Below are 14,335 nucleotides of genomic sequence, written 5' to 3'. Positions count from 1 at the left end.
ACAGTATAGGGCAGTGATTCCACTAGACCTGCCCTCTGCTAACAGTATAGGGCAGTGATTCCACTACTAGACCGTCCCCCTGTTAACAGTATAGGGCAGTGATTCCACTAATAGACCTGCCCCCTGCTAACAGTATAGGGCAGTGATTCCACTAGACCTGCCCCCTGCTAACAGTATAGGGCAGTGATTCCACTAGACCTGCCCCCTGCTAACAGTATAAGGCAGTGATACCACTAGACCTGCCCCCTGCTAACAGTATAGGGCAGTGATTCCACTAGACCTGCCCCCTGCTAACAATATAGAGCGTTGCAGTCCCGCCCCCTACCATGGCCCAGGAAATGAATCCCAATGCATTTTTCCCATAGACATTTCAAAAAGTATTTATTTAAAGACGGTTACGCCGCGGACAAAGCCAACTCGAGTCGTGACAACTCAAGACAACACAAACAATATTTTGGACCAAACAAATAATTACAAAGAAGAAAAACAACAAAAAAAGTGTTGTAACCTGCCGTTTTTTTCTTCTTTCTAATTATTTGTTCGGCCCAAAACATTGTGTTTGTTGTCATGATTTGTCACGACTCTAGTTGGCTTTGTCCGCGGCGTAAACGTCTTTAAATAAATACTTTCTGAAATGCCTATGAGGAAAATGAACGGAGAATCATTTCCTGGGCCATGGTAGGGGGCGGGACTGCGACGCTCTATAGGGCAGTGATTCCACTAGATCTACCCCCTGCTAACAGCAGTACTAGACCCGTACGTTTATCTCTCAAGACCCAAAAGATAACTGTTGTGTTTCCCTGGGACAAACAAATACATTATGAACTAGATGAAGTGCCCCTCGGGGCACAGGTCTCCACCAGGGCAGGTCAGGTTGTGGCCTCCTGGTGGCGCTATAATAATGCCAATGTGAGGTGCCATTTCTTCATACGCCTTTGATGGCAACTGGATGATTCGAGGAATTTTGTTCCAAAAATGTGTTTTGCAAAAATCAACCTGTTGGTGGCGCTATAACAGGCCAATGTGAAAAGGGTGGGATATATTCCTCAGCCTAGTAAGCAAATGTGTGAAAGATTTCACGTAAATTGCACGCTGCGTTCATGATTTGAGGCTTTTGTTCAAAACGGGGCAATCTTGCAAACTGTGAAAGCCAATTATAGCCAATTAGGATGGAATATGAAATATCGGACAGATCCGACTTGAGCACATGACCATAGAGATACTGTGTAACGATTTGTGAGATTAGAGTAATATCAAAAAATGTGTTTATACACACATACCATAATCAATTATGTAGGTAGCATTGTACATTATTGTCCTCATGTCTCTCTGCAGTTGTTTCCTCCTCCACTATAGTAGTATCATGGCAGCCTGCAGCATGGAGGATGTGTTGTTTGTGTTTTCTCCACTATAGCAGTATCATGGCAGCCTGCAGCATGGAGGATGTGTTGTTTGTGTTTTCTCCACTATAGTAGTATCATGGCAGCCTGCAGCATGAAGGATGTGTTGTTTGTGTTTTCTCCACTATAGTAGTATCATGGCAGCCTGCAGCATGGAGGATGTGTTGTTTGTGTTTTCTCCACTATAGTAGTATCATGGCAGCCTGCAGCATGGAGGATGTGTTGTTTGTGTTTTCTCCACTATAGTAGTCTCATGGCAGCCTGCAGCATGGAGGATGTGTTGTGTGTGTTTTCTCCACTATAGTAGTATCATGGCAGCCTGCAGCATGGAGGATGTGTTGTTTGTGTTTTCTCCACTATAGTAGTCTCATGGCAGCCTGCAGCATGGAGGATGTGTTGTTTGTGTTTTCTCCACTATAGTAGTATCATGGCAGCCTGCAGCATGGAGGATGTGTTGTTTGTGTTTTCTCCACTATAGCAGTATCATGGCAGCCTGCAGCATGGAGGATGTGTTGTGTGTGTTTTCTCCACTATAGTAGTATCATGGCAGACTGCAGCATGGAGGATGTGTTGTGTGTGTTTTCTCCACTATAGTAGTATCATGGCAGCCTGCAGCATGGAGGATGTGTTGTTTGTGTTTTCTCCACTATAGTAGTCTCATGGCAGCCTGCAGCATGGAGGATGTGTTGTTTGTGTTTTCTCCACTATAGCAGTATCATGGCAGCCTGCAGCATGGAGGATGTGTTGTGTGTGTTTTCTCCACTATAGTAGTATCATGGCAGCCTGCAGCATGGAGGATGTGTTGTTTGTGTTTTCTCCACTATAGTAGTCTCATGGCAGCCTGCAGCATGGAGGATGTGTTGTTTGTGTTTTCTCCACTATAGTAGTATCATGGCAGCCTGCAGCATGGAGGATGTGTTGTTTGTGTTTTCTCCACTATAGTAGTATCATGGCAGCCTGCAGCATGGAGGATGTGTTGTTTGTGTTTTCTCCACTATAGTAGTATCATGGCAGCCTGCAGCATGAAGGATGTGTTGTGTGTGTTTTCTCCACTATAGTAGTCTCATGGCAGCCTGCAGCATGGAGGATGTGTTGTTTGTGTTTTCTCCACTATAGCAGTATCATGGCAGCCTGCAGCATGGAGGATGTGTTGTGTGTGTTTTCTCCACTATAGTAGTATCATGGCAGCCTGCAGCATGGAGGATGTGTTGTTTGTGTTTTCTCCACTATAGTAGTCTCATGGCAGCCTGCAGCATGAAGGATGTGTTGTTTGTGTTTTCTCCACTATAGTAGTATCATGGCAGCCTGCAGCATGGAGGATGTGTTGTTTGTGTTTTCTCCACTATAGTAGTATCATGGCAGCCTGCAGCATGGAGGATGTGTTGTTTGTGTTTTCTCCACTATAGTAGTATCATGGCAGCCTGCAGCATGGAGGATGTGTTGTTTGTGTTTTCTCCACTATAGTAGTATCATGGCAGCCTGCAGCATGGAGGATGTGTTGTTTGTGTTTTCTCCACTATAGTAGTATCATGGCAGCCTGCAGCATGGAGGATGTGTTGTTTGTGTTTTCTCCACTATAGTAGTATCATGGCAGCCTGCAGCATGAAGGATGTGTTGTGTGTGTTTTCTCCACTATAGTAGTCTCATGGCAGCCTGCAGCATGGAGGATGTGTTGTTTGTGTTTTCTCCACTATAGCAGTATCATGGCAGCCTGCAGCATGGAGGATGTGTTGTTTGTGTTTTCTCCACTATAGTAGTATCATGGCAGCCTGCAGCATGAAGGATGTGTTTTGTGTTTTCTCCACTATAGTAGTCTCATGGCAGCCTGCAGCATGGAGGATGTGTTGTTTGTGTTTTCTCCACTATAGCAGTATCATGGCAGCCTGCAGCATGGAGGATGTGTTGTGTGTGTTTTCTCCACTATAGTAGTATCATGGCAGCCTGCAGCATGGAGGATGTGTTGTTTGTGTTTTCTCCACTATAGTAGTCTCATGGCAGCCTGCAGCATGGAGGATGTGTTGTTTGTGTTTTCTCCACTATAGCAGTATCATGGCAGCCTGCAGCATGGAGGATGTGTTGTGTGTGTTTTCTCCACTATAGTAGTATCATGGCAGCCTGCAGCATGGAGAAGCCAGTATGTCTGATAGAGAGTGACAGTGAAGGGAGTCTCCGTAGATTGAGCAGAAAGTGGTTGTGGTGTCAGTAGTAGGCATGTACCGAACCGGGAAGTCCTACCTGATGAACAGGCTGGCTGGGGCAAACAAAGGTGAGCATTTTATATTATAAGGCAGGGGTTCTCAACCTTTTTGGCCGGGGACCCCCTAAAATGCTTTGGCAACGTCTCGGGACCCCCACCCCGCCCCCTCCCGACCCCCAATATAAATTGACTGCTACAATAACCTTAATAATAGAGACAATACACCATAAATAAATACTGAAACCATAATCATTAGGGAAGGTGTATGCATGTACTATATGTAAACTCTTCATTTCCACTTTACAGCCATTCAGTTGCAAAAAAAACGAAAAAAAATAATTTGGGGACCCCCCAAAATAATTTGGCGACCCCTCGAGGGGTCGCGACCCACGGGTTGAGAACCCCTGTTATAAGGTATACACTAATTCCATTATAAGGCATACACACATACTCACAGTATGCGTTCCAAAGTCCACAAAATATAAAATCCTACTTCAGATCATTATCACTAGATAAAAGCTATCTTTTCTTGGACATCAATTTGGTATTAAGATTCGGTATCAATAGAGCACCGAAGTCTGTCAATATTGGCAGAGGGCGCTGTTCCCAGGGTTTGTGTACTTTTTCATTTGTATTATAATCCCTAGGAGGATCTTAGTTCGCCTCATATAAGAACTGTGTTTTATTTGTATTATAATCCCCATAGGGGGATCTTAGATCGCCTAATATAAGAACTGTGTTTTATTTGTATTATAATCCCCATAGGGGGATCTTAGTTCGCCTAATAAAAGAACTGTGTTCTATTTGTATTATAATCCCCATAGGGGGATCTTAGATCGCCTCATATAAGAACTGAAATGGACAGAAACAGAAATGGAATGCTGCCCAGGCTAGCAATACCGCTGCTATGTTGAGCAGCCTAAAAACGCCAGTCACACTGAGCACTATAACTTTAGCCAGCGGTGTTGTTGAGCAGCCTGCACCGCTCAGTTCACACGGGTGTGATTTTTCTTATTGCTTGGCCCCGTCCTATCGCTGCTTGCAGCTATATTTTGGTTTGTTATTGTCCCATATTCCATCGGTCAAGGATTTCCTCTGGGATCCATCATCCAATCCAAGACAAAGGGCATCTGGATGTGGTGTGTACCTCACCCCAGAAGGGCTGACCACACGCTGGTGCTGCTGGACACAGAGGGACTGGGAGATGTTGAGAAGGTGAGACGCCATTTTGTTTCATGTTCAAATCACGTTGCATTAAATCATTTACGTCAGAACCTTGAGGTTAGTGGAGTTGGACATTCACCCCCACCACACATATTCTAATACTACATAAAACATGACGTCCAAACAATGTATTGTGTTTTCAGGGAGATACGAAGAATGACAACTGGATCTTTGCCATGGCAGTTCTGCTCAGCAGCACCCTGGTCTACAACAGCATGGGAACCATTGATAATACGTCCATGGAGAAACTTCAGTATCCTTCACATTATTCACTCATTATTCCCTCTTTTGCCAAGATTAAATCTATGACTATTGTCCTATATTTGGCTTGCTTTCACTTGTTAATTTATTAACTTTAGAATAGTCTTTTCCAGTCCAATTATATTTGGACAAGCTCAAGTATATATTGTTTTTGGAAAACCCTGGCAAAGGCCAGGGCTTTCTCCATAAAAATGCAGAAAAAAATGAACCACCCTCATGCTTAGAGCTTGGTTGTTCCGACCTCCCGTTAATCCGACCGATTACTAACACTATAATAAACCCTAACCTCAGTCTTCTTAACCAGCCACGTAGGTCACTTACCCTAACCTGAGTCTTAACCGGCCACGTAGGTCACTAACCCTAACCTCAGTCTTAACCGGCCACATAGGTCACTAACCCTAACCTCAGTCTTAACCGACCACGTAGGTCACTAACCCTAACCTCAGTCTTAACCGGCCACATACTGTAGGTCACTATAATCCTAACCTCACTCTTAACCGGCCACGTAGGTCGCTAACCCTAACCTCAGTCTTAAAGGGTAAGACCACTTTTTTAGAGGTTTGGGTTGTTTTCTTACCTTATTATGGGCAAACTAGTCCATTCCATGAGTTATTTCGCTCCGTTGTGTTGTTTATTAGAAATTTGAGAAATAAAAAAAGTCGCTCATTGACTTCCATTGTAACAGGGAAACAGCTCTCAAAGTCAGTCTTTTAGCACATGAACCAACGCAACAAAAGCTGATTCTGACAGTTTATGACACCAGGAAAACTCATACGGTTTTATTTTCGTCTTTTAAGATAGATTTATAAAGTTACTATTTTAGTCGGAGATAGACTGAAGCAGTGCTACGGCGTTCCCAACTCTCGCGGGTCGTCTTGCGAGGTTTCGTTTGTAAACAGAAGTCTCCACGCTGTTTGAGATGCATCCAGCTGCAGCCTCGCATATGAGCAGTCCCAGACACAGACACTTTACACACTTCTTCTAAAGTGTCTTCTAAAGTGTCTCCCTCAAACACGTCCATTGTGTATGTTTTTAGTGACGAGCGGACGAGATCAAATCCATGTGTTTACATCACCGTCATTTCCAATAAGGAAGTGGTGTACAGTTTTGGTCCAATCAGATCGTTTTTCACAGCAGTGATTCGGTCGGTGTAGGCATACCTACCGGATCTTCTTTCTACACAAATTAGTCAAAACAAGACAACGTTGACATTTTTTATTAAAAATAAAACCGTATGAGTTTTCCTGGTGTCATAAACTGTCAGAATCAGCTTTTGTTGTGTTGGTTCATGTGCTAAAAGACTGACTTTGAGAGCTGTTTCCCTGTTACAATGGAAGTCAATGAGCGACTTTTTTATTTCTCAAATTTCTAATAAACAACACAACGGAGCGAAATAACTCATGGAATGGACTAGTTTGCCCATAATAAGGTAAGAAAACAACCCAAACCTCTAAAAAAGTGGTCTTACCCTTTAATCGGCCACATAGGTCACTATAATCCTAACCTCACTCTTAACCGGCCACGTAGGTCGCTAACCCTAACCTCAGTCTTAACCGGCCACAGGTTGGACTAACGGGATGTCGGACTTATGGGCAGTCCCCAGGAGGGCCACAGCAATAAGATTCTTTCTAGCTCCAAACAGTGTTTCAGGGACATTTCCTCTTAACAAACATTTATTCAGTATTTAATACTAAATAAATGTATCTCATGTAGGTCTGTCTTTCCCTGCTCAATCTACCCTTCTGTAAAAAGGTTTACAAATATTCCAACCTCCTGTAAAAAAGGTTTACAAACCCAGTGTTGTGTGAGGTTCGTTTGTCATCCTCAACACCACCCCTTATGTGACAGAACTGACAAAGAATATCAAAATTAAGTCCAAGGAGAAGAATGATGATCGTACGATTGTACGTTACCTTCCCTCCTTTGTGTGGACTGTGCGAGATTTTTCACTCGATCTGGAGATTGATGAGAAACCCTGTACAGCAGACGAGTACCTGGAACACAGTCTCAAGGAGATAAAAGGTTTCATGAACGGCTTAAAATGATTTGATTATAATTGAGATTTCAATCATTTAAAATAGGCACCAGAAGGTCTTTACACTAAAAGGTATTCTTTATATGTTTCATGTTGCCAAAGGTGGGAAGCCGCAGTACAACGAACCCCGTGCCTGCCTTCGTCAATTATTTTCCCCTCGCCATTGTTTTGTGTTTGAGAGTCCGGCCAGGGCTAAGACAATGAAACGAATGGAGGAAGTGACTGATGCTGAGTTGTATCCAGAGTTTGTCGAACAGGCCAACAAGTTCACTGAACACATCTACACCAAGTCTGACACCAAGTTTGTCGGGGATGGCATAAAGGTCACTGGCAGATGTAAGTGGGATTTCAATAAATGTACACTACATTCACTGGGTGTCTGGCATTTCTGTCAGTCAACAGCATTTGAGGGATTGAAATAAATGACGTCAAAATATTATATAAATATTTCTGTTTTTCATTTAAAAAGTACCTTTGTGTGGATTCATGACATGATATTCGTTATATCTGCCAGCCTCCCCTGTTTTGCTGTTGTAGGTGATATCGGAATTAGCAACATCTGACCTTTGTCTGCTCCAGCATAAACATCAATCTCTGAACTACCATGACTAGTTGTAACACACTTGCTGAATGGGTCTATCTTCCACAGTGCTTGGTCAGCTGGCAGAGACATACGTGAAAGAGGAGTGGAAAGGTTCCCTGTCTGGAAAATGCTTTGGTGGCTCTGGCTGAGATTGAGAATGCCAAAGCTGTTGAGCAGGCCCGGGACCTCTATAAAAAGGGGATGGAGTCAGTATGCTTCCCCACCAACACCTTGGAGGAGCTGTCTGCAATCCATGCTTCCAGTGAGAGAGAGGCCCTGGCACTCTTCATGCTTCTCTCTTTCAGAGATGACAACCAAGAATATCTGAAGAAGCTTTTGGTATGTGTTCACCAGGCCGAAGGCATGGGGAGAGAGTATGTTTTGCACTCCGTCCGTGTGTGTGTGTGTGCGTGCGTGCGTGCGTTACCAGCTAATCTCCGGCACGGTTGGCCCGATCCATGCCAAACTGTGCACACACACTCCCTGGATGCCAACGACGAACCTCTGCCCCAAATATTCCACAATCTCCATAGTCATGTGATCAACACGGATCTGCACCATTTCCCATCAACCATCGTGATTGGCTTCCAAAGCTCACATGATGGTCCGTTTCGAACAAAATGCCACAAATCACAAACACAATTTCCACTAGGCCGAGGACGACATGACACTATTTTCCCCCCAAATCAGCCTCACGGTGTACAACTGTACAACTTACTTGTATGCGCACTCCCTAGAGGCCATGGAAAACATTTTCCAAATTGGTACACATGATCTCTGTAGTCATGTGATCAAGACGAGTCTCTTGGAGTTCTCAGATTCTATACTGATTGGCTAAGATTGCCTTCCAAATGTTGTCAGGAGTGGCCCGTTTCGTACAAAATGCTGCAAATGTCCTGCTCATCCAGAATTCTATCTTCAGAGATGCTGTGAGTGATCTGGCTCTGCATTTCCTCAACAAACTGAAGAAAATTGTTTTGAAAAAAAAAAGAAAAGAAAAACATGTTTATATTACTCCTAAACATTTTGCCAAACATCACACACACTCCTATCCTCCTGGTGGATAGGAGGAGCCCAGCAGGGCACTTTTTCTAGTTTTCATATTGTGTGTTTCGGTCACTTTATGCAACACTTTTTTAAATCCTCTAAAACTTAGTCAAAATGATTGTGCTTTTAAGTCCCTTGTTTAATACAGTTGTTGTTTAACCCCTTTCCCTTGTATCACGATATGCATAGTTCCTGTCTCTTGTCACTGTGGGAGCCCCTCCCTCTTGTATTGTATTTAATACTGGGCTGCACTGCAGTAAACCGTCTGCAAAGAACATCAGCGAGTCCAAGACGGCATGTGAACAAATCATCCAACGAGTCTTTAAATCCCTGGAGAACAAGGTGGGAGCTGCTCTCTACACAGTCCCTGGAGGATACGGGACGTTCTGCCAGGACGTCCAGGAGATGATTGGTACATACAGACGGGAAGGCAAAGGATTCATGGTAAGTCTGATTTCTGCCAACCTCTGATCTGAGTCAGAAGAATGTTAAATGAATTAAACCATACTGATGAGGGTAGGCTAATACTGTGTGTGTGTGTGTGTGTGTGTGTGTGTGTGTGTGTGTGTGTGTGCGTGTGCGCGCGTGCGTGCGTGCGTGCGTGATACCAGAATGAGGTGGTGCTGAAGACATACCTGGATGAACCTCGGCAAGACCATACTGGCAGCAGATAATAGCCTCTCTGAGGCACAGCGGAAAGCAGAAGGTAAAGTCAATTAGTTTCATCCAATAACATTTAACAACTCTCAGACACAATAACACAATAACATTAACGGGACAAACCTGGGTGTGATTTAAAGACTCATGTTTGCTGTTTGAGTGCCCCAACACACTGAAGGCACAGCTGAACATTTGACTACTATATGATTGTTTGACGACAGTTACTTGTGGCTGTATTAAGAGAACAATTCCTTTAGGTCCCACAGCTGCATATCTGCTGTACACAAAAACAATGATTCATAATTTAAATCACAATTTAAAAATAAATCCTCGACTAGTTTGACTACTGCGCAGTGTGTACTTACTCGACTACAGTAGTGTTTAAGGTAGTCGACTAGTTGGTGAAAGCCCTCGTGTGAGTAGGGGAGATATGGATACCGATTTGGCACTGTATCCCAATACGAGCTTATGTGGGGGCCAATAAGGGCTTGTGGGGGGCCAATAAGGGCTTATGTGGGGGGGCAATAAGGGATTGTGTGGGGGGAAAACAAGGGCTTGTGTGGGGGACCAATAAGGGCTTATGTGGGGGCAAATACGGGCTTGTGTGGGGTGCCAATAAGGGCTTATGTGGGGGGGCAATAAGGGCTTGTGGGGGGCCAATAAGGGCTTATGTGGGGGGGCAATAAGGGCTTGTGTGGGGGGCAAATAAGGGCTTGTGTGGGGGGCAAATAAGGGCTTGTGTGGGGGGCAAATAAGGGCTTATGTGGGGGGCAAATAAGGGCTTGTGTGGGGGGCAAATAAGGGCTTATGTGGGGGGCAAATAAGGGCTTGTGTGGGGGACCAATAAGGGCGTGTGTGGGGGGCCAATAAGTGTCATTGGCCCTTCAAGACGAACATTTGACAAGTAATGATAAATGCCACTATCATCAAATCAAATCAAACTTTATTTATAAAGCACGTTTTAAAACAACCAAGGTTGACCAAAGTGCTTTACAGATCAGTGGAAAAAACATAGACAGGCAAGAGAACACAGAATGTAAACGAGAAAACACAATCAGAAATGTTGACAAAATATGCAAATATGTCTTCCCTGTGTACTTTTGTCATGGCTTTCCTCATGTACAGTAGGCCACATAAAATAACTTCAGCTCTTCACACCCAAAAAGAGAATGAAGCAGAGATATTAACATGCTGTGTTTGTACCAGACATGGACCGCATCAATGCAACTCTGGAAGAGCTGGAAGATGACGAGTTCAAGAAGTTCCAGAGGTTCCTACGAGATCCTGCTTGCCTTGGCGGCCAAGACCCGATTGGAAGAGCCCGCCTGCAGAACAAAGACAGGATGGACACAGCCGACGTGATTCTGCAGACGTACCCCGATAATGTGGATCAGATCATGGTGTTCTGGGGAAGGTTGGCAGGAGAGATCTGCAGAAGCAGTATCAAAACAAAGGTAGAGTATAATGCTATACTAAAGGATTGGAATGAGCATTTGGTCACTCATTCGTGCAAATGTGTACACTTCTTAGATCTTAGATGTTGAGCTGTTAATCAAGGGCTAATCAATTATCATTAGTGGTGGGTGTGGCCGGGCGGTGTCATACTGTAACTTTTACTGTCAGTTTTGTAGCTCCTAGGAGTATACAAATGTAACCAAACAGACTCCTCGGAATTTAATTAACTATAAACACTAATGTAATGTTAGATGATGACAATTGTAGCTCTGGATTAAGACCACATTGTAAATGTATATCCCAGTGTAATAGTGAAAGTTAGAAGATCCATTCATTTTCACATTTTTTACATTTCTTGGCTGCAGTATAATCCAAAGATGCAGCTGCATCTGTCCCAGGTGAGTGCCAATTAAAGTTGACATAACAATTTGTAATGTTAGATGATGACAGTTGTAGCTCTGGATTAAGACCACATTGTAAATGTATATCCCAGTGTAATAGTGAAAGTTAGAAGATCCATTCATTTTCACATTTTTTACATTTCTTGCAGTACAATCCAAAGATGCGGCTGCATCTGTCCCAGGTGAGTGCCAATTAAAGTTGACATAACAATTTGTTTCCAACTTTTACTAGTCCATTTTAGCTTACATGTTTGCATATTAAATTAATTTGAACATTGAATTTAGTTCCTGCAGCAACATCCAAAGGACGTGACCCAAGTGAGTGTTCTTTCTTTCTTTCTTTTTCAGTTAATTGATTCAGTACATTTAATTTGGAGTTAGGCCTAATAGTGTTACTTACGATTGAATCCCATTAACATTTTGTATTATAGCAGTCTGCATCATAGTCTCATTTGTATTCCTTTGTTCAATCAGTTACATATCACTGTGCTTCACAGACTGTGACCCAATTAGTTCCTATTCAAAACGTAGTGAAACAGATCTAAAAATGTGTAAGATAACTTTCCAATTGCCTTCCAATTCAATTGCAAGGCTTGTGTTAACTACTAGTCGATATAGGCCTATATATACAAGCACTTGCTAATATTCCAGAAATTGAGGAATGCAAAAAATATATATTTTGTTTATATGTTTTGTCCACAGAGGTTGACTTCGTAAATAAACACAAACGTTCCCTGATCCAGAGAGTGCACAATGTGGAACCCATCCTGGACCTACTGGCTGAAGAGGGCATCATGAAGAATGAGGACTACAGTAATGTCAGGGCTGAAAAAAACACTCAGGGAAAGATCAGGGAACTCTTTATACTCTTGGATAACCGCGGGAATAGAGCAAAACGTGTTTTCTACAAAGGTCTTGAGGAAAATGAGTCATGTCTTAGAGGATCTGAATGAACAGAGCTAGGTGTATGAAGTATTATAAGTGCTGGTTATAATGCATTATAAAGTTGTAAAATGTTAACGAAACTTTACAACTGGCTTAATTATGGTAGCTAGCTATAATGTTATGTTCCGCTCAGCTTATAATGCATTATGATAATGCATTATAATTAGGGCCGGGACTTTAACGCGTTAATTGAGATTAATTAACTACAGAAAAATTAACGCGTTAAAAGAATTAACGCATTTAATCGCACCTTTTTTTCACGGCGGAACGTTTCTCACTGGGTGCATTTCTAGGCTGATTAGGCTGCTGCACTCCTTGTACGGCTTGCAGGGGGAGGAGCAGCAGCAGCAGCAGTCCAGTCCACTCTACTACAGCTCCGTCAGACAACAACTTACAACACCCAAACGTTTGCTCCTTGGATGGGACATTGGGATTTAAAAGCTATCGGATGGACGCGTGGATAGCATCATGGTTGTGTGCGATGTCAGGGAAAGGATCCATAAGCCATATGACCAATGTTAGCTTTCATGCTAGCTCAGGTCCATAGCCAGAGCTATGGATCAGAGCTAGCTTCCATGCTAGCTGCTTCAGCTTAGCATGTCTCGCAGAGTAGAGGCTTGCACGGCTCGCGGAGATTTCACCACAGCACGAAGCTGTCAAGCTGTCCTCGATGCGAAACATACTGAAGCAGCAAGTGTGAAAGTCCGTGGTCAGACAATGGTCTGCCCCAACCCCATGTGAAATGCACTCCCCAGCTAGTTCATTCCACCGTTTTTTTATTTTGTTCCTTTGTCTAAGTGTTTACCCCTTAATAAAGTTGTTTTAATTTTTTTTCTCATGCCCCACCATGTAAAGCACATTTGAGTATTCATACACTTTATATAGGCACTTGCTGCACTTGTTTATCTGTTGGAGAAAATAAAGTTGTATTGCTTAAAGGGGAATACCCCTCATTTCAACATTTTTCTATAGAGTTGTGTGGAAAACTGGAAATAATAAAAAGTCACCCCATTTTGTGTTGCCTAGAATTGGAGGTCTGACAAAAAACAGTAACACTATGAAGTACAGCTTTGTGATGTCACTGAGATGTACTTGTTACTGTTACTGATTTTTTTCAGACCTCCAGTTCTAGGCAACACAGAATGGGGTGACTTTTTTATTATTTCCACACAGCTCTAAGGTATATTAATGACAGTAAAATGTTGTATCCTGTAGTCACTATTCATTCACTGGGATACAAAAAAAAAGGTTTCTCACTGTTCTCGGGTTGAATATTGATATGCGATTAAAATGCGATTAATCGAGATTAATTAACTACAAAGCCTCTGATTAATTAGATTAATTTTTTTAATCGAGTCCCAGCTCTAATTATAATCAAACTAATTGTGTTTTTGTATGTAAGTACATGGTGAAAGTAACAAAAAAATTATTGTTTCTGTATTCATGTACTTTTTTAATGTAGCTATTTGATTGCTTTGACTTGTTATGACACATGTCGGCAATAATTCAGTACACCCCCCCCCCCCCCCCCCCCCCGTATTACTAGAGACCATTGTCGTCTATGCAGTTATTCCCAGGATTGATTTCCCCAAACTCCACAAGTGCCCAGTTTGAATGAAAGAAATATTTCTGCATACTAATTCAACAACTTTGGAGCAGTTAGGGGTTAAGTGTCTCGACACTGACATAAACTGGGATGGCAGTTTGCTGCCACAGCCATTCTCATCTGACCATGTACACAATCCCATCAATTAGGTTAGATATTTCTGATCAAATATTGCTTTAAGGGTGTGCAGAAGTGTAGCCTACCATATTTTGTTTTTAAACCCAGATAATGATTATCTTAGTATTGTGAATTAATGTTTACAATAAATTTATATTTTTCAAACCCTTTGGCCTCCTCTTCTCTTGCCTGTGAGCTCCATCTTCAGCGTCCTCCCAATGTACTCCTCATCAGTGTTGATTTTGTCGATTAAAACTAAGACGAAAAATGTTCATCAACTACCCCTTTTTCACTGACGAAAACGAAATAAAAACAAAATACAAAATGAATATGACAACTAAAACTATGACTAAATATATTGACAATTTCGTCACACAAATAAAAACTAGACTAAAATGTTAGGG

General features: G+C 42.6%; 2 protein-coding genes across 2 annotated transcripts in view; one reads left to right on the top strand and one right to left on the bottom strand.

Annotated features, from left to right (window-relative positions):
- The window catches only part of LOC306925822 (NACHT, LRR and PYD domains-containing protein 3-like), a 224,877-nt gene that overhangs the window by 94,852 nt on the left and 115,690 nt on the right, over nt 1-14,335 (bottom strand). The window lies entirely within an intron of this gene.
- LOC306925823 (uncharacterized protein) lies at nt 7,981-12,366 on the top strand. The gene is made up of 7 exons (XM_079504924.1): nt 7,981-8,039; nt 9,005-9,191; nt 9,359-9,453; nt 10,614-10,861; nt 11,413-11,445; nt 11,549-11,581; nt 11,966-12,366. The coding sequence occupies exons 3-7, from the start codon at nt 9,387-9,389 to the stop codon at nt 11,978-11,980; spliced, it is 396 nt and encodes a 131-aa protein (XP_079361050.1). The 5' UTR covers nt 7,981-8,039; nt 9,005-9,191; nt 9,359-9,386; the 3' UTR covers nt 11,981-12,366.

This window comes from Electrona antarctica (genome assembly GCF_951216825.1).
Source record: "Electrona antarctica genome assembly, chromosome: 7".
In the NCBI taxonomy this organism is placed as follows: Eukaryota; Metazoa; Chordata; class Actinopteri; order Myctophiformes; family Myctophidae; genus Electrona; species Electrona antarctica.
The sequence above is the reverse complement of the archived record's forward strand: the minus strand, read 5'-3'. Positions and strand labels throughout refer to the sequence as shown.